Consider the following 26403-nt stretch of genomic DNA (forward strand, 5'->3'; position numbering starts at 1 on the left):
AGCAGCATACACGAGATTGTTGCTTCTAAACTCAGAGGATACTTGTAATCATGTGTTTCCCATAAGCTCATAAGCGCTCTCTTCTCTCTCTCTCTCTCTCTCTCTCTCTCTCTCTCTATATATATATATATATATATATATATATATATCTCACACACACACACACTGAAAAATGAAAACAAGTCATTATTTAAAAGACTGTACTGACGTATTCATCTTGATTGCAGGATAATATGCGGTGGACTTTGGAGATGAGCGGGCATGGCTTAGATGGAGCCCTCTAATGCTCTGCACACCCAAGGAAGAGCTCTGTGACTGTGGGTTCTTACCACACAACACTTAGGGAGGAGTAGGCATGGTCCTTTCTGGTCCTTTACATACAGGAAAATAGAGATAAAGAGTGGGGCAAGTTCGTACCTGCTCCCCATGTCTTACAAATCCCTTGTCCCTCGTGAATCAGGACTTGAATGTTGCCCTTTGTCTTTCATCTTTTATCTTGTTCTCTTTATTCTAAAGTTTTATCACAGGGAAATAGAGAGTAGTGAGTTAATTGATGGTAGATATTGACTAATACTACTAAAAGAAGATTAGGTTACAGTCTTACTAGGTCACCAGGAAGAAAAAAAATACAAGCACTTTGAAGACCTAGATTCTGTAGAATTCTGTGACTTAAAATTTAGAACTTCATATATTCCTGAAATACATGATTCTTGAAAGTAGAATTCTTGTTTTTTTAGTAACACTTTCCTTATAAGTATTGAATCTTGAAATTTTGATGTTTTAAAGATGGTTTATAATGCTATTTCTTTGTAGTTCATGTACATTTAGAGATCATAGCTTTTAAAAAACTCATTTTTTAAAGTTTATGATGTATTGTACCTGTAGCATATTGTTCAGGGATAACACTGCAGTACCTAACTAACAGTAGCTGTTTGCCACCCACAGATGATGAAGATGGCATGGACTGCATGGACAATGAGCGGCGGCCACACTTCCCTCAGTTTTCCTACTCTGCAAGTGGACGAGAATAAGTCTCTTTCATTCTGTTTCTCCACTGTCATCTTAGACTTTGTCACAGAGAATGATTCCTGGACATCTCCACCAGTCCTCGCTCTTACAGATAGCAGGGGCACTCTGACCTCCCTGACCAGCCAAGGGTCTTCACCCTCGCCACCTTTCACCCACATGAAGACATACACAGACACTCCAGTTTTTGTTTCTGCATGAAATTGTATCTCAGTCTAAGGTCTCATGCTGTTGCTGCTACTGTCTTACTATTATAGCAATTTTCTGAAGTAATTTTACAATCTTTGGGAGTCATGAGCCCATTGTTCATTTGTGCATCAATTGTCATCTTTCAGTTTTTGTTTTTCCCTAGCAGTGAAGGCTAAATGAGATACACAGATTCTAGGTACATTTTTAACTTTCTAGAAGATACATCAAGAACTAATTAGACTAAGAAGATTTAGTTTATATTTCTGAACAAGCAATTGTTGAAGGGTGGTGGTGTGTGTATGTAAGCGTTTAGCACGCATGTCTGATCAGTGCATAAATTGCGTACTGCTGATATTTGGCTGAAAATCCTTAGGAAGCATGGAGAGGACTGAAGGGCTGATGAGATACACGATTTTAATTCTTGCTGGATATTGTGGAGGAAGCCCAGTGTCATCATGGACGCTCAGACTTCATGGGCAAATGGGTACCAAGCATTGCAGGCGCAGTCACCTAGAGGGTCTTAGGATCTACGTTGTACCAGAGAGTATTTTCCCCCTGGGCTTGGCAACCTTTTTCCCTTCTTGATATTTATCACTTCTGATGGCTGAAGAATGTAGACAGTATAATGATCCTGCTGTCGCCAAAATCTATACACCAAGGTGAACAGGTGTTTGCCTTATCAGTTTTAAAGTTTTACTTTCAGTTATAGGTGAATTAGCTTTTCCTCAGATGTTAAAACTTTGAATGTCCTTTTATGATTTTGTTTATATTACAGTAGTATTTATTTTTTAGTGATAAGAATTGTATTGTCATGTTAGCAAACGCAGCTCCAACTCACAGGACATTGACTGTGGTTTCTTTTGAACCGTGCAAGGAATGTACACACCCATTAGAATCATGCACTTTTTCTCCTTTGTACAAAAAATTGGTAAGGCTCTGGAATTATATTTGTTGGTTAGAATCTGGCTATGGGAGAAGAGATGCTGTAATTTAACCCCTTGGTGCCGAAATGAGAAAATCTCCAACTACCCACTGCCAAGGGGTTGGTGGAGCAAATGGATGTTAATGATTGCTCACTTGAGTGGATGTGGGAGTATGGCCTGGCATAAGGTAATGGAGAAAGCTGAGACCCAAATGATGATAAGAAATGAACTTTACTTGGCAAAATGAACACATCACAAATATTTACACGGTAGGTAGCAATGGATAAGAAGCTGGTGTGTTTATTCTTATCAAGGTACATTCATTACTGAATCAAGCCATCAGGGAAAACAACAAAACAAAACACCTCTAGCTTTTCTTTTTCTGTACATACTCATGTCTCCCAATCCCAAACATTTCTCACTGAGAGGGGACATGTATGCAAACCTCATCTTTCTCCTTCATTAATGATGATCTTCAGATTAAACCCTTTGGTGCTAGGAGCTGACATTTTTCCAAAGCAGACTATGGAGTGCAAGGATCAAAGCCTATCTTGCAGCAAGCAGGAGGGCATCTGCTCCAGGAGTGTTCATGGAGATGTATTCTAGTTATTGACAGCTCCCAAATGGAAGACTACAGCGTGACATAGTAGTGTTACTGCATTGTCTTTTTGAGTAGGAAGTCATGTTCTCATGCACATGTCTTAGCCTCAGCCTCTAGGCTCAGACTTGGGGAAGCAGAGCCGCTGCTGGCAGTGGCTAGCCGCTGGGACTGCTGGGTGTAAAGGGCATTTACTTAGGCAGCTAAGATGGATTCAGACATAGATTTTGTCCCAATTTTTCATGTTTCTACCTGAGTGAGTTTATCCTTAGTATGGAGTAGGAAGTTAAACAGATGTTCATTCTTACATCTGTAGTCTTTTTTCCTACTTAGAATTATGTTGAATGTTTCACATTGGCAGGAAAGTAGATTAGATGGTATGTCCTTTAAGTTATCTTGCATCCGTTCTGCAAGAAAGAAATGTGAGAGGGATGAAAGCAAGCTGAGCCTGGGTGATGTTCAGAGCACTTACCCTTCAGAGGGAGCAGACACTGTACACTAAGCACACAGCTTCTTTTGTTCTGTCTCTCCTCCCAAGTCTTAAGGTGACTTCATGACCTTGGCCAAGGGTACTTTCTAAAGATTAATGAGGGGGCACTAACAGTGCCTCAGGCTGGCCATTCCTCACACCTGGCCTTTGGTCCCCAGCCATTCAAGGTCTTTCTCTTCCCATCCCAGGCTCCCTGAGTGTCACAGCAGGCGTGTTCTTGGCTTTGATTTCAAGAATTTTTTCCTTGCAACCCCAGATGTCAGTTAAATGGCAGAAGTAGAACAGAAAAGAGAGGTGTGTGGAGGAGATTCCTATATCTAAGCTTACGATTCAGGCAATTGAAATGGCTTGGAACCCAGAATCATTATGTCTGAATGCAGTTCTGGCTTTGTGATTCCACCTCCTACCAACCCCAGCTTAACCTCTTGTCATCACGCAGGGCTGTCTTGAAGGAAACTGGCCACTTCTGCTCAGATTGCTGGCAGGGTTGCTCACAGTTTTGCTTTCTATGCTGACAACATAGCATTACTCCAGTATTGTTTCCATTTCCCACGCCTGACTCTTCTCACGGGCCACATGCTTCTCCATCCCTCACTAACTGCAGGGTCTCTGCCACACCTCAGTGTACACACTTTGCTGCTACTGTCTGTACTGTCTACACCCCAGTTCCCTTAGCTTGCTCCTGGTAGTGCATTACAGGCAAGCATGAAATGTAAAGTATTTATTTAAATAAAAAGAAAACCTCTGAATTGGTCATTGAGTCACCTCCCTGTAGATTTGTAGTTTGTGACATTTTGACTTTCTAGTTCTGCTAGATACATGCAAGATGTGGTCATCTGATTAAGGGTTTGGAGCAGGCACAGCTACCTAGATGCTGTATCATTGTCACTGCTGGTCACACTACAGACGTTCGTTTTCTTACATATATGACCCATAGGGTATGAAATTACTACAAAAAACTGGCTTTGTACACTGTACACTCTTAGTATCTCACAGGCATCTTTTAGGGACATACATTACTTCCTTCATACAGACAGATTAAATAAAGCCCTATGTCAATCTGCTACTTCTCTCTTTGTTGTTGTTGGATATGGCTCTGTAATTTCAGAAAATTAAATTTTGTTCTTTCTGAAAAAAAAAAAGTTTATAGCCCCAGCCGGTATTAACCAACCCTGTATGAAGGTGTGACAGGAAAATAGGTAAATTCATCTTAGAGTGAAACCACATACGGGGTTATTTTTATGAAAGCAAAATGCCAATAGCATGCTCTTACAAACTGATGAAGGGCTAGAAGAGGAGTCCCTGACGACAGCACTAGGTTTCAAGACACATCTACTAGGATGCCAGAGACAGAATATGTTGCAGACCAATCTCAAAGGTCTTAATAAGAAACGGTGTGGACCCAGACTTCTCAAGGAATGTAGCTTATCACTAATGTCTTCCTGATAACACTGCTCAAGACACTTCCTTTGCAAGTGTATCATCTTTAACCCTTATGGCAGTTTGTAACTTAGACATGAGTAACCGATGGCCAGCATGTCTCAATTACATTGAATAATTTTGGATGGGGCGTGTTTCTGATTTTACCTCATAAGCTATAATCGTAGAACTTGGCTTTGTTCTTTGTCCAACAGAGAGAGGCATGACTTTTGAGACCAGTTTGTCAGACATGCATGTGTATTTCTCACAGCGAAATTTGGGGACATTTTTACATGTGCTGTCCTCAAAATCAACTGGGGTTGACAGATCCAGGAGGCTGAAATAAAGTGACCTCTATAACTCTCTAAAGGTGCTATTTTTAGAATATTGTATAATTTATTCATGGTATACATAAAATAGAAGTGAGGACAGTTAAAATATATGACAGTTTTATGTCTAGCATATTTGATGCAACCAGAAACTTAGACTCAGAAGTTGTGTTTGAGGCTTGCACCTTTGACATGCCCCAGAGACGAGGATGGCCCATGTACTGTCATGCCACCACCTCCATGGCCTAAGCTGCATGACTGTGAGGGCGGGCTGAGCATGTGGGAGCCAGGCCTCTGCTGACGGGCTGCTGGCTGGGGAAGGAGGAAGCTGGGCTTGTCCCACATGCAGCCTTCTTTGCCCTAGTGTTTCACCCCACCCTCAAACACCACGACCGTCTCAGCATCCTGCTTTCTTTGTTCTGTTTTGTTTCCGTGGTGCTGGGAAAGGAACCCAGGGCCTCATATGTTGGGCAAATGTTCTACCACTGAGCTACCCCTGACCTTCCAGTGTCCATTTGTATTCTTTTAAAGCATTTGAGGGCTTGACTGTATAGTAGAAATACTATTTTAGACTAAAAATATGATCTGTGTACAGATATTTGATATACTGTTAAGTAAATTTTCTAATTTCACATACATTTGTTTTTAGGCTCCTCTCAAATACTGCTATTGAAGACTAAAATCTGACACCATCGAGCCAAAGATGCCTTTTTTGGGGGAGGGGGGGCTGTTTTGTGTTGTTCAGAGAATGGAAAAGAATAATGCAGAGTGCTTCCTGAGCGCAGACAGGTATACATAGTCTTCATATCACTAAAGGGAAGAACAGTGGATGGCAGCAGGAGAGGTGGTCTTCAGTACACTTTGGCTAACTTAAAACATGTGCCTTTGGTGTGTTATTTGTCACTGCTACAAAATGAAAAGGAAACTGAACAGTTCACGTCTTAAGAGAGGTCATTTTTATTAATCCCGTGCATACTCTAGAGACAACATAAATCAGTGACTTGAAGCTGTTTTGAGCACACTCCAACTAGCCCGAGCCAGTTCATGCTGAAGCACTCCCTGTCTGTAGCACAGGGACAGACCATGGCATGATGACCAGCCCCCCTGCAGTCCCAGGTGGTGTCTCCCTGGGGAGGTTTCGGTGCACTGTGGCACATTAAGTACAAATCAGATGAATGTAAATATCTCTTTGTAAATCATTTATTTCACTCTGTTTCATCCAGGTCAGCAATCAGACTGTGGCATGCTGGGTAACTGGAAAAAAAATGATAATAAAAAGTAAGTTTAAATAGATCATGGGTATTGTTTTCTCATTTGCTAGTTTGATCAGCTGTTATTACTGAAGTTTTGAAGAAAAGGTTTCTGTTGCTAAATATGTGGAAATGTATGTAGCCAACTGTATTGAAAGTTTGTGCCTCCTTGCCACCAGAGGCCAAAGAAAGTCTGTTTTGTGTTGTAGCAGGTTATGTACCTCCAATGCTTTCCTTCTGAAAGCAGCCTTTACTCTAGACCTGCATATACCTCTAAGAATGGTTTATATTATGACTGTGGGCCCAACTATTTGTTAGAAAGCAGATCTGAAATTATATTGGGCTTTAAAGTAGGGGGAAAATTAGGATGTCAGCCAAAGTCTATATGGACTAATAAAAAAGAGCCTCTGTTACCTGTAGCTTCTTGTAACATATATAGATGCATTTTACATATTGACACTCCACCCACATTGTGGAAGGTGGGACCCATGATACTGAGGTCTCATTTCTAAGATTTTGCACTTACTTATTTGTATGTGGAGAACCGAGGGTTGGGAAAGTGCTGAATACTATTACCCAATGACTACACTGACTTTGTACACAAGTTCATACCACACTTAGGTATATCAGATGCCTCCCTAGTTGTGCAGTGCCTTCAGTGGAAGATGACCAGCTACAGTGCTGTGTGAGTTTGAGGCGAGCTGTCTGTGGTTTCCACTGGGCCAGGATGATGGAGCAGAGCCAGGGCCCACCCAGCTTCAGTGACTAAAGCTAGAATCCAAAGGAGGACTCTAACGCCAGGTGGAAGCCATGAAAACATGCTGGGGATTTCTAAGCTGGAAGTCCGAGTAAGACATTGGAAATAACTCTTTTCTCCTTGTTCCTTTCTTTTCCTCCCTCCCTCCCTGGGAAAGGTCATGTGTGCATTTCAGGTAGATGTTACAATGTGAATGGCATGGTAGTGAGTTTTAATTAACTGTTATGTGAACAGAATGGTTTCCACAGGGAATGCAGGTCGGGCTGCCACAAAAGGCAAGGTCAGTGCAAGCAGCATGAAGTTAGAGATGAGGAGCTTATCCGAGCTTGTGGGAGCTCTGTTCTCAGACTCCTCCACAGGGGGTCTTGGGATATCTGTCCATAACCAAAGCCTGCCACCAACTGTAATCAGCAGACAGAGGTCTCCATTAGAGCTGACACCAGCCCTCACTGAGCAAGCAGACACTGGTTCTGAGAATGACTTGCTGGGATGCCCTCCCCAGTGCTCTGAGAATAGCTAGACAGGACAAGCTGCCTGGTATACTGGGTCCCTAGACACTAGAGCTTCTAACCCAAGAAAGTGGGTGACTGAACCAGGACCAGCACGAACCATGATGGGCACATTTCAGAAGACAGAAAATCCCTGCTGGAGTGCAGACGGTGGCATAGACTCCTGTGGCCCAGCGGAGCTTGCAGCAGGGTCTTTTATTAGTCCAGTTCCAGAAAATGCATTTCTCAGTCCTTTGAGTGCCTGTGGCTCCAAGGTCATCTACTGATGTGTCATCAGTGGGCTCCCTGTTGACTCTTGTGAGTGGGGACAACCTCCTGTGATGACGCAGTATGAAGCAAAACAGGAGCATATGAAGTCACCTGCTCCTGGAGCAAAGGGACTGTCCCTCCCCTGTCAGGCTCTGTTTGGGTATACACTCTGCATCCTTACTGCTGCTGAAGCATCATCTTTAAGCCTTGTACTCTGGCACAAGGTAAGTATTGGCCTGAGTGTATCGCTGCCACACTGTCTCCTAGAGTGACATTTTTCAGTGCTGCCTGAATTTTGCACAGTTACCCAGACACACAAAAAATGTGAGTTACAATCTCTGTCTGACACATCTGCAATCACTTGTCAGGGGTGTTACCTATGTGAATCTCTGTCCTCAGCACCACAGCCTCTGTAGCCTCAGTCCAAAAGAGATGATGTGTGTCTAAGGAATGTTTGTAGTTTGGAACTGCAACATGAGCCTTTGACAGCCATCTCCCCCTGCTGCCACCTCACCTGCCCCCCCCCATTACATCACACCTTCCTTGGGCCATATTCTCCCATCTGCCTGGGAGGATATGAGATGATTCCCTGGTGGCCCCATGATTCCACTGTGATGTTGACAGTGACTCTGTGAACTTGAGTAGCACCTGGACTGGGCTCCAAATGGGACCTACCCTGTGCTTGAGGTACAGAGCTAAGATCTGAACCCAAGCGTGTGGCCTTGCTCTGCAGAAGCCAGAGCAAGGAGAAGGCACAGAGGATGAAGAGGCTGACCCTCTGTGGACAAGGTAGAACTCCCATGTGATGGAGGCAGCTCTGTGTGGGCCAGGGATGCCTGTACCCTTGTAGGAGGGTTTGCAGGGCGTCTTCTAAGAACCATCCATCCCAACTACCCCAGGGCCAAAGTGTCTGTTTCTCACTCCTAAGTTCTTGCTCTGCACGGGGGCAAGTGTCTGTTTCATGTGAACCTTACTTCCATGGGAAATAAATTTTAGAATTCCCAAAGGACACACAGTGTCACCAACAGCAGGGAGTGGAGCCTCTGCTTGCATCGTGTTTGAAAGCGTTAAAAAGGAAGACAACATTGACATTTGGGGTTGCAATGTGACGGAATTACAGTCTTTTAAAGGCAAGAACCACTTATCTCCACTGCATGTAATATTCAGTGTTTTGTTCACTTGTCTAATTGGATTAAAATATTTAGCTCCCTTTAAAAACTTGATTGTGAATTTATATTGCTACATGTAATGTCTAACTCAGAAAGCAATAGAGGAGCAAATACATCAGTAGCAATATAAATTTCAGCATTTTTCATCCACTGTTCTTATTCTGGACCTACACTTTCCTGGACAAAATGAGTTGTTACAGCAGGCCTGCCTTAGAGCCTAGTGTGCTTTTCAGTATTACTGAAACATGCGGTGCCTAGATGAACAGCTAAGCAAAGTGCATGCTGTTTCAGCTGCTGGGGCCGTTGCTGTGAGGGTTGCAACCCCTTCTGTTAGAAATGCAGCCCAGGGTCTTATGTCATTCTCTAAAAACACCCAGCAGCAGGGAGTTAGTGACATCTTAGCTGCATATGTTCAAGTTGATTTAAAAAAATATGCAAGTCACTTTGGTTGACAGTGTCTTGTACACAGTTTTGAAAGAATCAGGGCAAACTTTAACAGAGTCAGTTTTTATTTGAAAAATATTTTCTGGGAATGTATCAGTGTTTATTTTTGAGACTGACAATTCGGGTGAAAATCAGGATAAAAACAAAAAAACAACAATTTGGTTGAAATCAAATTGTTTGTTTTCATCTATTTAGAATTCTTTCCAAAAAATTCTGGTTTAGGAGGAGGCTTTGTAATTTATTTTATTTGGTGTATTTTCTGTTCTATTCATAAGACACCATCTGTCTTACAGGTAGTTAACTGTGTGTGGGCCCTGGAAGTCAGCGAGGCAAAGTCCCCTGTGCTCTAGGAAGGACAAATTAAGAGTAACCACCTCTAGATCCCCACTCTGGCTACCAGCTCCCTACGAGCCCGTGAGTCTGGGCCATCCTCACTTGAGCTCTATCCTGTGTCTGCTAGTTACAGGCAGGCCTCTCCTCCCCTGGAATCTGCCTCTCATGCCTGTTTTCAAGTCTATTCAATGAGTCCTCTGATGTAATGAGATAATGTCAATGATCTTGAATATAATCACATATGGCTGCTGGATCCGTGCACAACTTTAAATCAAATTAGAAAGTAAATTCGCTGCCAAGAATGCTTAAAAGTCATAGGGCCAACTGATTAACCACTGACACGGCAGCTTCAGACGTTTTCTAAACTGTGAGTGATTCATAAGAAGGGACTCAAGGGGAATCCCCCCAGACTGAATGCTGAGGGCTGAACAGGCAGCCTGCTCAGGGTGCCAGCTATTGGTGGATGCCAGGCAGCGGAAACCAGTCATTACCCAGTAACTCACAAACTCATCTTGATGGGAGGACAGACCATTTGTGCTTTCTTCTCTCTCTCCCTGACCCAAGAGCAGCCTCTGATTTCCTCACCAGCTGGCTCCACCCTTCCTGGACAGATGTTAAGAGTCTCTGGGCTTGGACTGCTGACCCCTGACCCTGCTCCAAGCTGTCAAACCTTGCCTAGTATTCCTGGGATTAATGACCCTCACCCATAAGCTACCTCCACACTACTACTATGGCAGTTCTGGCCTAGGAGAGAGAATGGGTGGCTGGGACGCCCTCACATCAGAGTCAGGCTGAGAAGACTCCAGCACCACCAGGATAAGGTCAGGAGAGTTTGGCCATGCCCAAATAGAGGCCACTTTTAAAAAGCTCGTCCTAATGTGTGTCAGGAGCCACCATTTCAATCATTCCGGAGTGAGGAACACTATAGACCAGCTGTGTTCTCAACAGTGACTTTCCTGCCACCCAGCATCTATGTAAACTCTGCAGCCGGAAGTGGCATTGGCACATGGTCACAACCAGGACTGGTTTACTCCATGGGCATGAGGCTGTGTGTGGCTCAAAATCTAAACAGAAGCCATTTAGAATAATCAAGGCTTAGAAACAAGGCATTTCCTGTTGGAGCCCACCATTCTTCCTCTGAACAGGCCAGGACTTAGGACATAGAGCCAATGTGAAGGACGTCACTATCCTCCCAAGTGGTTGTATGTTAGAAAATGCTCGTTCTCTTTTGGGTGCTGTGCAGACAGAGATTTTCCAGAGTTTGACATGCAAAGTTAAGCTAAATTCATCCAGGCTGAGAAAATGGAAGCCTTAGCCCTCACCATTGCTACACTGGACACAAAGGCCATTGTAAACTGCTCCTCCAGATCCATCAGGAGCCATGTTCCCCTACCAGTTACAGAGGCAGTCAAACTTTGGCCTTCTTACTTCAAGGGTTCCTTTGAAAACTTACTTTAAAATTCATGTTTATTTCTAGACAAAAATGCATCACAAAGACCACTGAGTGCCAACACAGAGACCAAGGCAACACTTGTGCCAAAAAGGTAGGCTGGGTTTAGAGGCTGAGCGCAGAGCTTGTAAAGACTGGCCTCTCTAACTGCTCCCAGCATGTGCTACTGGGAGCCAACATTACCTCTGCCAAATTTCTTTCATCTTGGTCATCTTAAAATAACTCCCAAGATAGAATTTCAATATAAAAAGCCCTTCAGAAATGCTCCGGAGATAGGCCAGTATCAGAGCAAGAGGCAGACAAGCCATTTCTGTGGCCACTGGCAAGGGGAAAAAGACTTTTTCCTGGAATATTTTCTTCTAAATGCATTCTGTGCAAATCCTGCAATGAATTTGGCAATTCTCAGGCCTTTAAGGTCCAGGAAAAAGGCTTCTAACCACCTCTGTTCCATGTTGAGGTCTGTGTGGCTGTAAAGAAGGCAGATGAGTATCCAAAGGTCAAGTGTATGTTAAGGAGAGCCTAAAGTCCAGACGGGCAGGCTTACTCGTGCCATGGGTCCCTGTTCTTCATTGCATGTAACAGAAGAGTGAAGTCACTAAAAGTTGCTCTGTTGACTTTGACTAGTCAGATCTCTCTCAGATCTGCTAACAGACCTGGGTTATAACCAAACTCAGGTTCCTCAGCTGAGAGATGGACTCAGTACTGGTCAGAAGATGGTCCTGTCACTTCAGGAAGGAGAGAAGGTAACCTCAAGTATGGGATACTTCAGCATACTATGTCCCTGAAGTCCCTATGAGTATGACACTACCCTAATACACCCAGCTTTCCTGGTCCAGAAGAGAGCCATGGGTGACTTGGCCAAGATCTTCAATGGAGTCTTTTGTGGGGGCTCCTGGGTCCTGCTTCCAGATATGCCCTGGAGTGTCAGAGGTCACCAGAATCTCCCTTCCCCTCTCCTCTCCTGTTCTTCCTTCCCCTCCCATCTCCTTTTCTGAGTCTATCTGTCTCTCTCTGTCTCTTCTGTCTGTTTGTCTGTCTCTCTCTGTGTCTCTCTGTCTCTCTCTATGTCTCTCTTCTGTCTGTCTGTCTCTTCTGTCTGTCTGTCTCTCTCTCGTCTGTCTGTCTCTGTCTCTTCTGTCTCTCTTCTGTCTGTCTCTCTCTTCTGTCTCTCTGTCTCTTCTATCTGTCTGTCTGTCTGTCTCTCTCCACATTCTAGGCATTTGTCGTGTATAGTGTAGTCATACCCTCCTGACCTGTACCCCTCTAGCCTTCCTGTCCATATTTCTACTCACTGCCTCGTGTCCAATTTTGCTCCTTTTGCAACTGTTTATAGAGGAACTGGACAGGCTGAGTGTCAGGCACTGAGTGCTTCCCCACTAATCATAGCAAGCACATGCCATGGGAAGTCTCTGGGTGCAATCCCAATTAATGGCAGGAGCCACTCACAAGTTCAACAGTTACCTCTTTATCTTAAATTGCTTGATGGGGCAAGAACAAACAAACAAACACCCTCTCTGCTCTCTGGCCCTGAGAAGAACAGGGGTTTTGTGCCACCCATCCAACTCACCTGGACTCTTTTCCGCCATTATCTAACCTGAATGGGGACAGCTTGGGCTCTGGAGTCAGACTTAGGTTCCATTTGCTGTGTCCCTATTTGCTAGCTGAATATGCTTGTTTGAGCCTCAGTTTCCCTATCTGCAAAATGGAGACAATAGTATCAATCTTGCTGGCTTGCTTAACTGGACAGTGAGTGCATGTTCTAGATAGTGGACTTCTAGACATTCTGCCACCATTCCCCACCCCAGACCAACTGTTACTGAATTTACTGAATTAGGATAGGACATGTGATTCCACTCACGAGACCTTCCCGTAGGGGGACACCTCTTCTATTACAGTCCTCCAGTCCTGGGGGCAGGTTCACAGCTGTCTCCTCCCCGTGCCAGAACTGACCACTGCTGCTTCGGCACCCCTACTTTCTGTCTTCCCCACTGGTGTCGCTGCATGGTGTGGCTGCCTTTGATATGACCAGGTGACACGTGCCCAAAGTCGATGGGAGACAAGCCTCAGCTCACACTTTTCCATGCTCATCTCAACTGGCAGGCCCTCCCTTCCAGCTTATGACATACATAGCCCATGTGATCAGCAGGATTTGGGTCTGTAACAGTGTAGCCTACAAGAGGGGAGGAGGAGGGCTCACGTGGGCTGCCATGCTGCACTAGGCTGCCCTATGGTGAGCCTTAGGTATGCTCTCACATGGCCCTGGGCTGCCCTGAGCCTGCCCCACAGTGCTCCCTGTGTGCATTCCCACTCTACACTAGGCCACTGGGCTGCAGCTGGGTCTCCCCACCCTACCTGGGCTCGAAGACGGTCCACTTCCTCCGTCAGGCTCTGTCGCTCCAGGAGAAGCTGATTCTGCTTGTTGAGCAACTGTACCAGCTGCTGGGCTGTGGCCTGGCCATGCTTGTCCAGCTGCCTGAGTCTGCAGAAGAGAATTGGAGGTGGGTTCTGGGAGCTGGTTGCTTTGGAGAAACAGAGATTGGCAAGTATTCGCTCCATCAGTTGTATATGTTAACATTCCAGTGCTATAAAAAAATCCTTGAGGAAGAAATGGCTTATTTGGGCTTATGTATTTCTAAAGTTTCAGCCCATGATTAGTTAACCTGCATTGAGCCCACAATTACTTAGCTGTATCACTTTGGGTTTGTGGCAAGACAGCTTCCCTTGTTTCGGCATGCATGGTAAAGGAAGTCCTTACTTCAAGGAGGGCAGGAAAGCTCCATCGGGATCACATCCCCAATAACCCAACTTCCACTAGACTCGCCCCTGAGTATAGGGCTGGGAACACAATGGAGATAGAAACCTAACTGCAGCTGAGGACGCCCCTAGAGTACAGACGTGCAAGTGCAGGGCAGCTACTTGGCGAATGCTGGGGCCACTGGCCAGCATTTGCTGAGCCAGATTGCCTTCTAGCAAATGACAAGGAAAGCAGCAGTCCTCTCAACGTGTTGATGATTTGAAGACGCATAAGGGAGTTGAGTCTAGAAGAAAAGCTGAGGCCTTAGACTCATAGGCAGAGGTAAAAAATGAGGGGCCTAAATGACTTCATTGTTCACCTGGGAATGGCTGGGGCAGGGGCAGATTGCAGCCTGCCTCAGGCTAGGGTGAAGCTCCAGAAAACACTGGACTAAGGGCTTTTCCATTATAATCCCTGTCAGTCACAGGCTGTGGCACTGCTGACCAGATGTCTTCAGAGATCCTAAATTTGTCGTTCTGCTGATAGGCTCTCCTCCCCAGACTTGCTAATTCACTCCGGCCATTATCCTCATCTGTTCACAGACAGCCCATGCAGTCACCAGCACATGTGCCCACGGAGGGCAACTCTAGGTTAAATTTAGAGTGAAGCTGCCACCCAGACTGGGAAAGACAGGCACCATGCTCTCTTCCTCCATCTCCACAGTCAGGAGCTACACTGCTCAGCAGCCCCTTGCACATTCACAGACATCACAAACTCCATGTGCACTTCAAATGCAGTCTGGCACCTGGCGGCACCTGCATGCAGCTGCCGGCCTCAAGACACCTCACTTCAGGCTCTCCCCAAGTAGTGCTTCTGGTGGGTTCCAGCACAGGCAGCATTGCAGAGCCACACCTTGAGGCTTTGGGACACTGTTTACTAAAAATGGGATAGAGTCTGGCTATATGCAAAATGCATTTCTGTAAACCTGGCTGGCAACAGTCTAGTATGACTATCACACACACACACACACACACACACACACACACACACACACACACACACACACTCTGACTGTAGAGCATAGTATACATAACCTGCCCTCATCTGCATACACTGGACCTGGCCGGAGTCACTGCTTTAGAGTTCCAGCCCTGTCACCTCTTGCCAACACTTGGTGAGTTCCCTGCTTCTGCTCACACCAGGTCAAGGGGTTTCTCAGCTGGGGCATCCTACTGTGCCCCATGAGAACAGGGAGGACAGAGCTTGCACTGCCCATGCAGTGTCCCCTCCCCAGGCTTCCATGGGCCCCCATCAAACCTGAGCAATGGCTCACTGCCCAATAAGGGTTTCCTGTCTGTGTCTGCCACATCCTTTCTCTGCCCTTGGAGAAGGAAAACTCTAGTTTCCCTGAGTAAAGCCACAGGCAGTCAGATGTTGAAGGGCAGGGTTTTCTGGGGGACCAGTCAGTCTCTGTGCTAATCCAGGGACAGACCTGCCTGAAGCTTGTGTGGACTGTGTTGCCTGGGAGTGCCGCTGCCTAGGCAATCAGTTTACACATATGTAGCACGGTTCGAGCCCCTGGGGTGGCTCCCACAGGGCCACTGACAACCTTGTTTTACTGAGAAGGGGTTAACTGTAATTCCAAGGCGGTTTCCCTCAGATTAAGTCCTGCAGAGGTAGTGGGTTTTGGCTTCTCCTTCTGAGAACATGAGGTTTACCTGTAAGCAACCTGTAAGCCTGTGTGGAGGCGGCAGCTCATGGGAGGCAAAAGTCAGTGCTGGCTGAACATAGGGCCTTCCTGCAGCAGCTGGGAGGGGTAAGGTCCTGACATTGAAACCCTGCTATTGTCCCCTGGAAGGAGGCATTCCTCTACCCAAGCCTCTTTGTTGTTTAGGCTGGTCAAACTCACTGGCTTAGTGTTCGAGCCATGCTCCTGCCGCCGCCCCCCCCCCCCCCCCCAAGTAGCTGTTGTTCGGACTTCACACCATTGCCCCAGACTTGGCTAAAGTTTCAAACCAACTTGATCACTCTCCCTCAAGATGCTCTCAGATACGATTTTCCTCCATTAAAAAAAGTGCACTCTTCTGTTTTGGGGGCAACACCTATACTGTTACTCCATATACAACAAGAAGTGAAACAAACCCAGAAACTTAAAAACACCCCAAACTACACATTTTTTTTTCTGAAAACAAGTACAGACAGGATTTAGAGTTAAGGAGAAGTCTTGAGGAAATACACTCTGGAAGCTCTCTGAAAGCACATCACGCATGCCAGGAGAGCCAACGTCTTTTAATGTGGAAGTTATTTCAGAAGCAGTGCCAAGCCCAGCCCGCACTGTGTTAGTGGGTGCTGTATTACCATCACTCAGAGGCAGTTTCTGGACACTTCTATAGATGAATACATTTCAGACCTCAGCCTGGCATTGGTCATTCTCCTCATTTTTTGATGACCTCACTTGACAGCTGCTGGCAGTCGCCAACATTTGCTGAACCCAGAACTTACAGCCCACACTGGTTGCTAATTATTTCTCTTGGAAGTACCTGAGAGTCACCACTCCCATTTCACAGATAGGAAAGCTGACCGCGATGGGTTAATTAACTTGCATAAATCCTACCGTACCTGGCAGACCCTGGAGTCAAATCCAGGCAGTGCCCGCTTGGCTACCTCACCAAGCCAACCAACCTCTGGCGAACATTTCCTAAGACTCAGGCTGTGCTCTTAAGCTTTGCATGATGGTGACAAATTAACCGAGATCAACACCTGGAAGGAGCAAGGTTTGAGTTCATGGTTTCCCAGGTTTCAGATCATGGTCAGGTGTGTGCTTCAGGGGAAGCCGCTCACCTCACAGCAGCCAGCGTGGGCAGAGACAGACACGAAAGGCCAGAGCCCTGTTTCTCCTTGTGCCCAAATACCCAGCTTTCTCCCAGTAAGCCCCACCTCTTGGGGCCCTACCCCACCTCAGTTGTGCCAGTGCTAAGGTGACCCTTCCCTCCGGAGGTGCTGTTGCCTGTGAAGAGATGAGCTCTAACACGTGCACAGGACAAGATGGCAAATGTGTGGTCTGGAAAGGCACACGCCAAGCCCACCACTCACTGAGCATCGCTGTCCAGGGTGACGTGCTCCATGCCTTGCAAACACAAAACCTAGTGCTCTCCACAGGCCCACGAGGTGGGAGCTACAGTCCCACTTTCAGGATGGGGAAACTGAGGCATGGGTGGTTCAGTCACCTGGCTCACAGGCTGTGATATGAAGAGATGAGTAATGCTAGTCAGGAGAAAAACACAGCCCCTCAGCCTTTGGAGATGCCAGCATTTTCCCTCTCCCCACTGGGGTGTCTGCACAGGGTCACCCCTGCCTGCTGCTCTTCCCAAGTGGCCATTCTGACATTTTGACATGGGGAGGCTTCAAGGTTTTAGCCCTTTCCTCCACAGGGTGTTCAAAAGTGAAGAGAACAAGAAGGGTGGTGACCTATGGGAATGTGTTTACAAGGAAGCCCTTCCAGAAGCCTATGGGAATGTGTCTACAAGGTGGCCCCTCCAGAAAGGCACCTGCCAGGCTGCAAGCAGCTGGTGCTCCACACCACCAGGAAGAGCCACGAGCTCTTAGGATAAAGACCTCAGTTCTACGTGTGTTCTCCAGGCTCTCATCTCATCCCACCAACGTGTGGCCACTGACCTTCCACCTTGTTCCGGGAACCTTGTGGCACTGGGGAACTGTGCTGTCACAGAATGGCTGGTCTACAAGCAAGGAGACTGGTTTTCACCAGGCAGATACTGACCTGCCGTCAGAGCCCACACTTAGGGACTTGCATGTGTAGAACCACCAGCCACCACCTCTGGGCAGGATGAAGACTCGGGGTAGCATTGCTGTGCTGCGCCATTGGCACAGGCTCTCTTCCGAGGCATCTCTAGGAATTTCAGGTGTGTAAGGGACAGCCGTTTCTACGACAACAAAGAAGCCCAGGCTTCTAGAAGTACAAATGCAGATGGAAACCATAGGAGACCTCTGTGTGCTGGGCCAAGGGCATCTCTATTGGTCCAACAACCATGGGCTCGGCCACACTGCACTTTTGAAAGCCATGCGAGGCTTCATAGTAAGATGGACAAGCGGCAGAGCACAACGGCTCCGTAAAGCCAGTGGCCGGGAGAGCATGCGTGTGCAGACCAGCAGCAAGGCAGGCTGCCAGCGCGGGCCCTGGGCTTCAGACACTGCTCTGCTGTGAATACTGGGAAAGCAAGGAATACATACACTTAAATTTCTCTGTTGTTTGGGAGATGGGGAATATGTGTAGATGTGAGCTGTGAGGTCTAAAAGCGACATGAAGGCTTGGGTGCCTAGTGAGGTGCCACCTGGACTGCTCCAGGCCAGCCCTGTTCCTCGGCCAGGTCACCATCCATGTCCTCAACAGTTCTCTGGGTGCCTCCCACAGACAGATTTTTGTTTGGTTTTGAAAGGTTGACTTTTTTGTTTGGTTTGAGTCATTGGTGTCGTGGTAAAATGACTTTTTCCTGAAAAGGCCACAGCTCTTCCCTGTGGAGGTTCTGGCCCCAGCAGGTCTCTCTTCCTCTTCTTAATACTCAGAATTTAAGTCCACACTTTCCCTGGGAGAGGAGTCTACTCAAACAACACACGGATGTTAAAACTAACAACTGTAACTGTTCCCCCCCGCTCCGGGTGAGGCGTAGCATTGACAAGCACCTTGGGACTGGGTTTGAGCACCCTGCAGTCAGTTCCCACGCGTCCTCTCAGGTGTAGATGAGAGCAGAGGAGGGATCAGACTCGCAGCTCACAGGACTAACGGAGTAGAGATAGGACAGCTGCAGCACCAGCAGTTCCACAGCTTCCAGGGCTGCCTGGTTTCCTTCGCCTTCTCTCCTTTCACCCCATATCTCCTCCATTGATTTGCAAGCACATGTTCCCCAGGGCAGGGCTGCTCCAAGAGGACCATCCCTCTCTTGATGCCTTCTACAGGCTCTCTTCCACAACATCCACAAGAATGTCCAGTGTGTAAGGGACAGCAGTCACCATGGCATCGAAGAGGCACTCTCCACATCACATTTTCATCTCAGCCCCTGGCTCCAGGGGCACAGAATGAGGTAGCTTAGCTCTTGATATCCAGGTCCAAGCAACCTGTCCAACCGGCCTCAAACTCATTACGTGACACACTGGACTCGTTCCCTCCCCGGTCACCCCCACTTTGTTCCTCTTATACTGCTGTGCATCCCATGGTCATCTAACCGTCTTCTGCCCCGCCCCGCCCCGCCCCACCCCGCCACTGCCCATATGAGCTCAGGTGTCTTTTAACCTTCCATGCCTCTTCCTCCTATTCTTCCGTTCTCCCCTAATTTGGACTGATGACCAATCTTCCACATCCAAATTACATCTTTTGCAATCCCAGCACTTGCAGCTGAGATGGAGACAACAGGATCAGGAGTTCAAAGCTGGCCTTAGCCATACAAGTGGACACCAGCTGGGGTATATGACAACAACCCCAAATCTCTGTACCACCTTCCCCTGGGGGTCTTCTGCTTCTCCTTGCCTTTTCAAATCCAGAATTCCCACACTTGCTAGACCAGAAGGGTCTTTCTAGAATGCAAGATCACGTCTCTGTTTAATGGAAACTGCTGCTCCAACTCTAGGGTTATGTGCCCTTGCCCTGGTAGCAAGGCCTTTCATTGTCTGGTCCCTGCATATAGTTCTATGTCCTCACACAGCAGGGTCCCAGCCCTCCCAATCCCTCTGCAAAAATAAATGTCCCCTCTCTCCTGTCCTGCACAAACCAGTGTGCTCAGCTTCACACCTTCTGTCCTAGTCCTTGTCCTTCAAGACTCACTGTCATTGCGTCATCCTTGCAGAGTGAGACCAGAGCATCCATCCACACTGACAGTCACTGCCCACCCCACCTCCAGTGCGCATTGACACTCCCAACGGTGGAACAATCTCACGCCTCTCTACTTCCAGCCCTGGGCAAGGTGCCGGCTGTTTAACTGCAGGATGAGCAAACAACTTTACCTGTGTACAATATTTATACTAACTATGAGACCTGTGATTTCATTCACAGTGTGAGTGTACTTTAATTCATTCCGTTTCAGAAAAGTACTGCATACAAATTAAGCACTCTCAGTCACCATTGGAATTTGAAAATCTTAAAATAAGGGAACAAACAGTAGATTTGGATGCAGGAATACCTACTCAGAATCCATTCACACTGGCTGCATTAGCCTGGGCTTGACTTATCCCATTTCAGGCTCTCCATCTAGAAGCCAGAGTCACGCTTCCAACCTGACTCCAAACACGGGTTGGGTCCAGTGTAAGAGCATCCAGACCCTGGTGCTGAGAGTTCTAGCATAGAGACACAAAAATGTGGGTGAGCAAACAAGACAGATGAGAGAATACTGTTAGCAGTGTGGAACCCAGCTCGCGGTGTGTGCAGAATGGGAAGTGAGTGTGGAACCCAGCTCGAGGTGTGTGCAGAATGGGAAGTGAGTGTGGAACCCGGCTCGCGGTGTGTGCAGAATGGGAAGTGAGTGTGGAACCCGGCTCGCGGTGTGTGCAGAATGGGAAGTGTGTGTGGAACCCAGCCCGCAGTGTGTGCAGAATGGGAAGTGAGTGTGGAACCTGGCTCGCGGTGTTGCAGAATGGGAAGTGAGTGTGGAACCCGGCTCGCGGTGTGTGTAGAATGGGAAGTGTGTGTGGAACCCGGCTCGCGGTGTGTGCAGAATGGGAAGTGTGTGTGGAACCCGGCTCGCGGTGTGTGCAGAATGGGAAGTGTGTGCAGAATGGGAAGTGAGTGTGGAACCCGGCTCACGGTGTATGCAGAATGGGAAGTGAGTGTGGAACCCGGCTCGCGGTGTGTGCAGAATGGGAAGTGTGTGTGGAACCCGGCTCAAGGTGTATGCAGAATGGGAAGTGAGTGTGGAACCCAGCTCGCGGTGTGTGCAGAATGGGAAGTGAGTGTGGAACCCGGCTCCCGTGAGTCTCCAGGTCTGCTGCAAACCGCAAACCGTGCACTCACACCCCTCACCTGTCCGCAACACATTAAGGTGATAAGGAAGACAACAGAGACCGCATGGCCACAGAGCACAAAGCAAGCAGCCCCTGATGAGTAAGCCTGGGAGGTAGCGAGCTCCCTTCCAGCTCTACCACGTCCCCAAGGCCACGACTGTACAGGCTTGCTACATTCTTAACTCCCCACATCACCAGCGCCACAGTCAAAACAATGCACTGAGCGGAAGTTTTGAAAATTCAATTACCCTAATTACTGTTCGAGGTAATTAATTTGGAGACTAAACCCTGCTAATTTAAAGTTGTATACTTTGTTCCAATACTTAAAGTTGCTGCCGCATTTTACATCATTCGCTCTCATTAATGTGGTCAGACAGAACCATAGGATGAAGAACTCGTGCACAGGGTTGGAGTGATGTCAGTGGCTGCCCTGCAATTTAAATATCCACCCTGGTTCAACAGTGACTCCAACAATCCTGGGAGAATTCACTCCTTTGACAAAAAGGATTTACACTCCCAGAATGGTGGCTGTTTCTCTCTCTCTCTCTCAGAGAAGTTCTCCGCTGATTCTGCAGACACGAAACAGTTTTCTGGAAGACGGTGAAGGTGTCAAATGCCATGTTGGAGCGGAGATGTGACTTAGTGATCATTTTTCAGCCCATTATGGTGTAACTGAGGCAGGAGCGTGTGAAGGTGACTTCCTATATGCGATGCAGCCTATGGAAGCATTTAGGACAGGAACCCATGTTCTTTGACCCTTACAGCATTTCAAAGTCCTAGTTTGTATGTATGTGTGTATGCATGCATGTATGTATGTATGTATTATGTATATGTATTTATGTATGTATGTATGTGTCTGTCTATCTGTCTATCTATGGTGCTGCTCTGACGGAGTTCTAGGCTAAGCCTGTATTCCATCACAGAACTATAGCACCAGCACAGACCCTTTAAAGATGGTATCTTTGGGACTATTGGTGTGGCTAGGAGGCAAAAGGCTGTCTAGCAAGTGAAAGATTCTGAGCTACATCCCAGCAGTAAGACAGAGAGAAAGAAAAGAACGAACGAAGGGACGCAGGGAAGGAGGGGAGTCAATCTGTGACTTCTGTGGAACACTAAGCATAAGAATTTAGGCAAGGACCCCAAAACAGGTGGCACCCTGCAGTATTCTGGAAAATACTGACCTAGGGCTCATTTTCTGAGACAGGGGAGTGTGAGAACAGAGGAAAAACCTCCCGCTCTGCACTTCTCCAGCTTGCTCAGTGAGGGGAATTCCAATCTATTGCAGGGTGCTGGTCTGTGCAGTCCAGTGTGCACACAGCTGCACTGAAAACGCCTGTGCTCTTCTGGGTCCCCATGTCAGTTCTTGCCAGCCCCAGGGGCCACAGACTGGCCTTGGCATGGGGGGAGGCAGGGGCCACAGACTGGCCTTGGCATGGGGGGAGGCAGGGGCCACAGACTGGCCTTGGCATGGGGGGAGGCAGGGGCCACAGACTGGCCTTGGCATGGGGGGAGGCAGGGGCCACAGACTGGCCTTGGCATGGGGGGAGGCAGGGGCCACAGACTGGCCTTGGCATGGGGGAGGCAGGGGCCACAGACTGGCCTTGGCATGGGGGAGGCAGGGGCCACAGACTGGCCTTGGCATGGGGGAGGCAGGGGCCACAGACTGGCCTTGGCATGGGGGGAGGCAGGGGCCACAGACTGGCCTTGGCACGGGGGGAGGCAGGGGCCACAGACTGGCCTTGGCATGGGGGAGGCCAGCACAGGAAGATGCAGATCCTCCAGTGGCCTCCATGCTGGCTGAGGGTGGCTTCGCCATAGCCTTCTTTGGCCACTGAGCAGCGAGCGCTCAAGGGAAGGTGTCCAGGCCTCCTCAGTGTGCACGGCTGCTCTAGCCGGTCCCCTGTGCCTCTGACAGTGCCACAGAGACCCGCCAGAGTTTCTGCTTGAAACAGTGCTTCCGCCAGAGCAACTTCCTCCCCTTAGGGAATTTAGGGACAGGCACTGCAACCCTACTCTGTCACCTTCTTAAGAGAGTTAGGGACTTCCTGCCAGAATGAGCCCCTGTACCTTTGGGGGACTCACTAGGAATGACCTCAGTACATGAGGATAGGGATAAGAGGTCAAGCCTCTCAGATTCTGGGTTAGGGGTATAGCTGGGTAACGTATGCAAGGCCCTGGGTTCCATTATAGAACTGAAAAAACAGAATGTTTTTCTTCTGAACCATTTTTTTTTCTTGAAACACAGAAAGTGATTTGCTTGAAGCCTAAGTTTCCTCAGCTAGTTCTTTCTAGAGCAGGAGGAAGGTCATGGTCAGCCCGAGCCCACTGTGCAGAGACAGCAGGGCATGAAGGGGCCAAGGCTGAACAGTCTGAAAAGAGGAGTCCAGGGCTCAGGGCCATCCAGAGCAGAGGTAGGAAAACACTCCTCCCTCTTATCCACTGTGTCTCTGCATGGATGCACCTCTTCTTATAAAACATTACCCCCAAGGAGGCCAAACTTGTAAAAAGTTGCGAGAACACCACCAAGGAAACACATCCCTCCTCTCTAGATTCTGCTGGGGTGATCTGTATCTGATTCTGTATCTAGATTCTGCTGGGGTGATCTGTATCTGATTCTGTATCTAGATTCTGCTGGGGTGATCTGTATCTGATTCCCACCTCTAGCTCTCACGGTTGTTCTTTATTCTCCTTTAAAAGCGGTATTTTATTTTATGTACATGGGTGTTTTGAGAGGCTAGAAGAGGGAGTTAGAGACAGTAATGGGTGACTATGTAGGTGCAGGGAATCCCACCTGGGTCCTCTGCAAATGCAGCCAGTGCTCTTACCTGCTGAGCCATCTCTCCAGTCACTATTCTCTTACTCTCTCCAACCTTCTGTTCTTTGAAACATTGTCTGGCTATGTAGTCCAGGTTGGTGCTGACTCCTGGACTCAAGTGGTCCTTCTTCCTTAGTGTCCCATGTCACCAATTCTGTCCCCTGCTCTACCTTACAGGACCTTTCCACAGTGAGGTGCATAACCACTGCCCTCAGTGTGCTTCCTAAGGAAACAGCTGTCCCTTACAGAACTGCTTATTAGCAACAACATTGTTTTGCTCTTGTGATGTGCACAGCTCTACCTAACTGGCAGTCACCTGACCTAAAGCTGTCGCCTCTGCCCCTCGTAGAAGAGATCCTTTGAATTAACTGGTGGGTCCGCTTTCCAATTTGGAGCACTTAAGGCCCAGTTTCACTTTGGTGAATGCTCTCCCACGTTAAGCCAACAATAGTCCTAAAGGAAGATACACAACTATCAATGTGTGGGCTCCACTCAGCTGCTACCTCAGGTCTTGGAGGCACAGTGCTTTGTTGAGGAACATTTTCCCCCTAGAGGTCCTGCTGCTCCAGAGACCTCAGCCCTCATGGAGGGTGTCAAGAGAGGGCCTCTGCTATCTCCTTCATACAGGACCATCCTTAGGGTGGCCAAATTGGTCGCCGGGTAGCAATGGAGGAAGAGTGAGCCCGTGGCAGCTGAATAACCAGATTCAGTCACTATGGTGTACCTATTGGCACACATCTTAATTAGGTTTTAATGCTAGTAATTTGATAACAACCCTGGCTACAGGCTAGAGAACTGTCAGTGCTGAAAGCTTTTTATTTGGTTTCTCTTCCCTTTCCACTGAGGCAGCCTCCCCACTGACCCTTGTCGAAGACCCCCATCTGCTGGTTGCCACGGTAACTGAAGGAGACCAATTGAGCTGAACACAGCGACTCAAATAAAATCTGCAGCCAGAGGAATTCGCTAAGAGTAATAAATCATTTAGTAAAAGGGGGTCCTCCACACGGAGATGAGTGTTGGGATGATGCGGTAGCAGAACTCTTCCAGCTAGAAGGCCTATGACAGATCGGGGTGATTAGGCTGGCTGGAGGGCGCATTTGGTTTCTAGTGGGCTCCGGCATCGCAAGAGACAGATCCTGCCCAGTTATGTGCCACCGTCAGGGGGCAGAAATAAGCTCAACACTTGGCCCATACATGTTTGAATATTCAGGGGTGGCAAGAGAGCCAGCTGAGGCTTCCAATATACCTTACTCTTATCTCATATTTTAAGGTAGTACGAGTTCACCAGTATCCCTTGTGTCACCAGCATGGCCCTCTGTGGGGAGGCAGTGTACTCCCCAAAATGGCAAGGCACTTTCTAACTAGGTGTGACCCAGGAAGATCTGACAGGGGCTATACCCCCTAATTTTGAAAGGCTCCTCTCCATTGAATTTCGGGTAGATAAAGGGCCCTTGTGCCAGGTCCTGGGAATCCCCTGAAGCCAAAGGGGCTGCATTTTCAAAACAAAAGCTCAGGGTTGTGCTAATTGTCTGTATGTCCCTACCTGCCATCTCCTTTGTTGGTAAGGGCAGAGAGACAACTGTCCTGACAGCAGATCAGGACAGGAGAGTGACACTACTATACCCTATACTGTCAGCGTGTGAAGCTTTCTCACCCCACAGGACACTCTGCCTGGCACCATTTTAAGAGACAATAGTCAGGGACTTGGAATACACCCTGACTCAGAGAATATATTAACCCGTCCCTTGCAGTTAATTTTTAGCCAAACCGAATGTATATTTTGTTTTCTCCTTTCTGGATGCTGCCAATAAAACATTTCTGTCTTAACTTCGCAGAGAAGAACAGCCCTTCTTCTCTGAACCCGGGATGCACGGCCCAGGCGACCCCAGCAGCCTCCAGTATGGCTGGCCACCCCTTACTGGGCCATTGTCCTCCTGCAGGTGCAGCCAGCCACTAGGCTCTACATGGGCCACTGGGGCGTGCACGCCTGCTCCGCCTCTGGACACTGGGGGCTTGGCCAGCACCCCCTGCCCTCCATGAGTGGGCCAGCACCTGGCAGGACTGGGAGCTGGCCTGTAGGGGCCCAGCTGAGTGGCTAGCATCTGGCTAGGGAAACTCCACAGGGGCCCTGGGCCTCTGGACTTTGGCAGAAGGAGGGGATTAAATAGAGCTGGCGGGTGAGCGAAGAACTGGGTGAAAGCTTCATTAACTCCACACTCACAGCCCAATTTCATTTTCCTGAGAAGCAATGAGAAAAACAGGTTGATTTCCCTGCAACAACAGGAGAGGTGCTGTGGATTTTATTTGCTGTTCTTACTTTTAATTCCTTATTTGTAACCAAACAAATGAGTCATTGTTTGTTGATGATCCTACATGACCCAAATTTTAATTAAAGAGAAAAAAATCTTGGCTAATAGACAGGCCAAAGAAATATTACAACCCATTTTAATTTCTATGCAGTGATTAAGCTCTTGTGACTTAATTGAAACTGGCAAGACTTAAGAACTCAAAGAAGTGAAAATAAAACAGCGCCGGACAACACTATGTAGCATTTTAAGATCCATCATCCAATATGCCATAGGAAATACAACTTGTGGGTTCAGAAAAGTATTTTCAGTAGGTGCTGCTTTGTGTCATGGCCTTCATACTTGATTTCTAACCCATCTTTACAAAGTTACCATTACTTTCGCTTCTAAGCCCTGCTTAGAAATTCT

At 47.6% G+C, this 26403-nt stretch overlaps 2 protein-coding genes across 7 annotated transcripts in view; one reads left to right on the forward strand and one right to left on the reverse strand.

Annotated features, from left to right (window-relative positions):
* Window positions 1-6267, forward strand: part of Akt3 (AKT serine/threonine kinase 3) — a 208823-nt gene extending 202556 nt beyond the window's left edge. Inside the window, exon 14 of the mRNA XM_005078162.4 lies at window positions 946-6267. Coding sequence (XP_005078219.1) covers window positions 946-1031 — 86 coding nt within the window. The 3' untranslated portion in view covers window positions 1032-6267. The remainder of the gene's footprint in view (window positions 1-945) is intronic.
* The window catches only part of Sdccag8 (SHH signaling and ciliogenesis regulator SDCCAG8), a 196834-nt gene continuing 176338 nt past the window's right edge, over window positions 5908-26403 (reverse strand). For all 6 annotated transcript variants that reach the window (XM_021231888.2, XM_040738916.1, XM_005078161.4 and 3 more), the window contains 2 exons: window positions 13488-13614; window positions 5908-6228 (listed from right to left, as the gene is read on the reverse strand). In XM_021231888.2, the coding sequence (XP_021087547.1) occupies window positions 6199-6228; window positions 13488-13614 (157 nt within the window). In that variant the 3' untranslated portion in view covers window positions 5908-6198. The remainder of the gene's footprint in view (window positions 6229-13487; window positions 13615-26403) is intronic.

The sequence above is a fragment of the Mesocricetus auratus genome, unplaced genomic scaffold (assembly GCF_017639785.1).
Source record: "Mesocricetus auratus isolate SY011 unplaced genomic scaffold, BCM_Maur_2.0 Super-Scaffold_100676, whole genome shotgun sequence".
Lineage (NCBI taxonomy): Eukaryota > Metazoa > Chordata > Mammalia > Rodentia > Cricetidae > Mesocricetus > Mesocricetus auratus.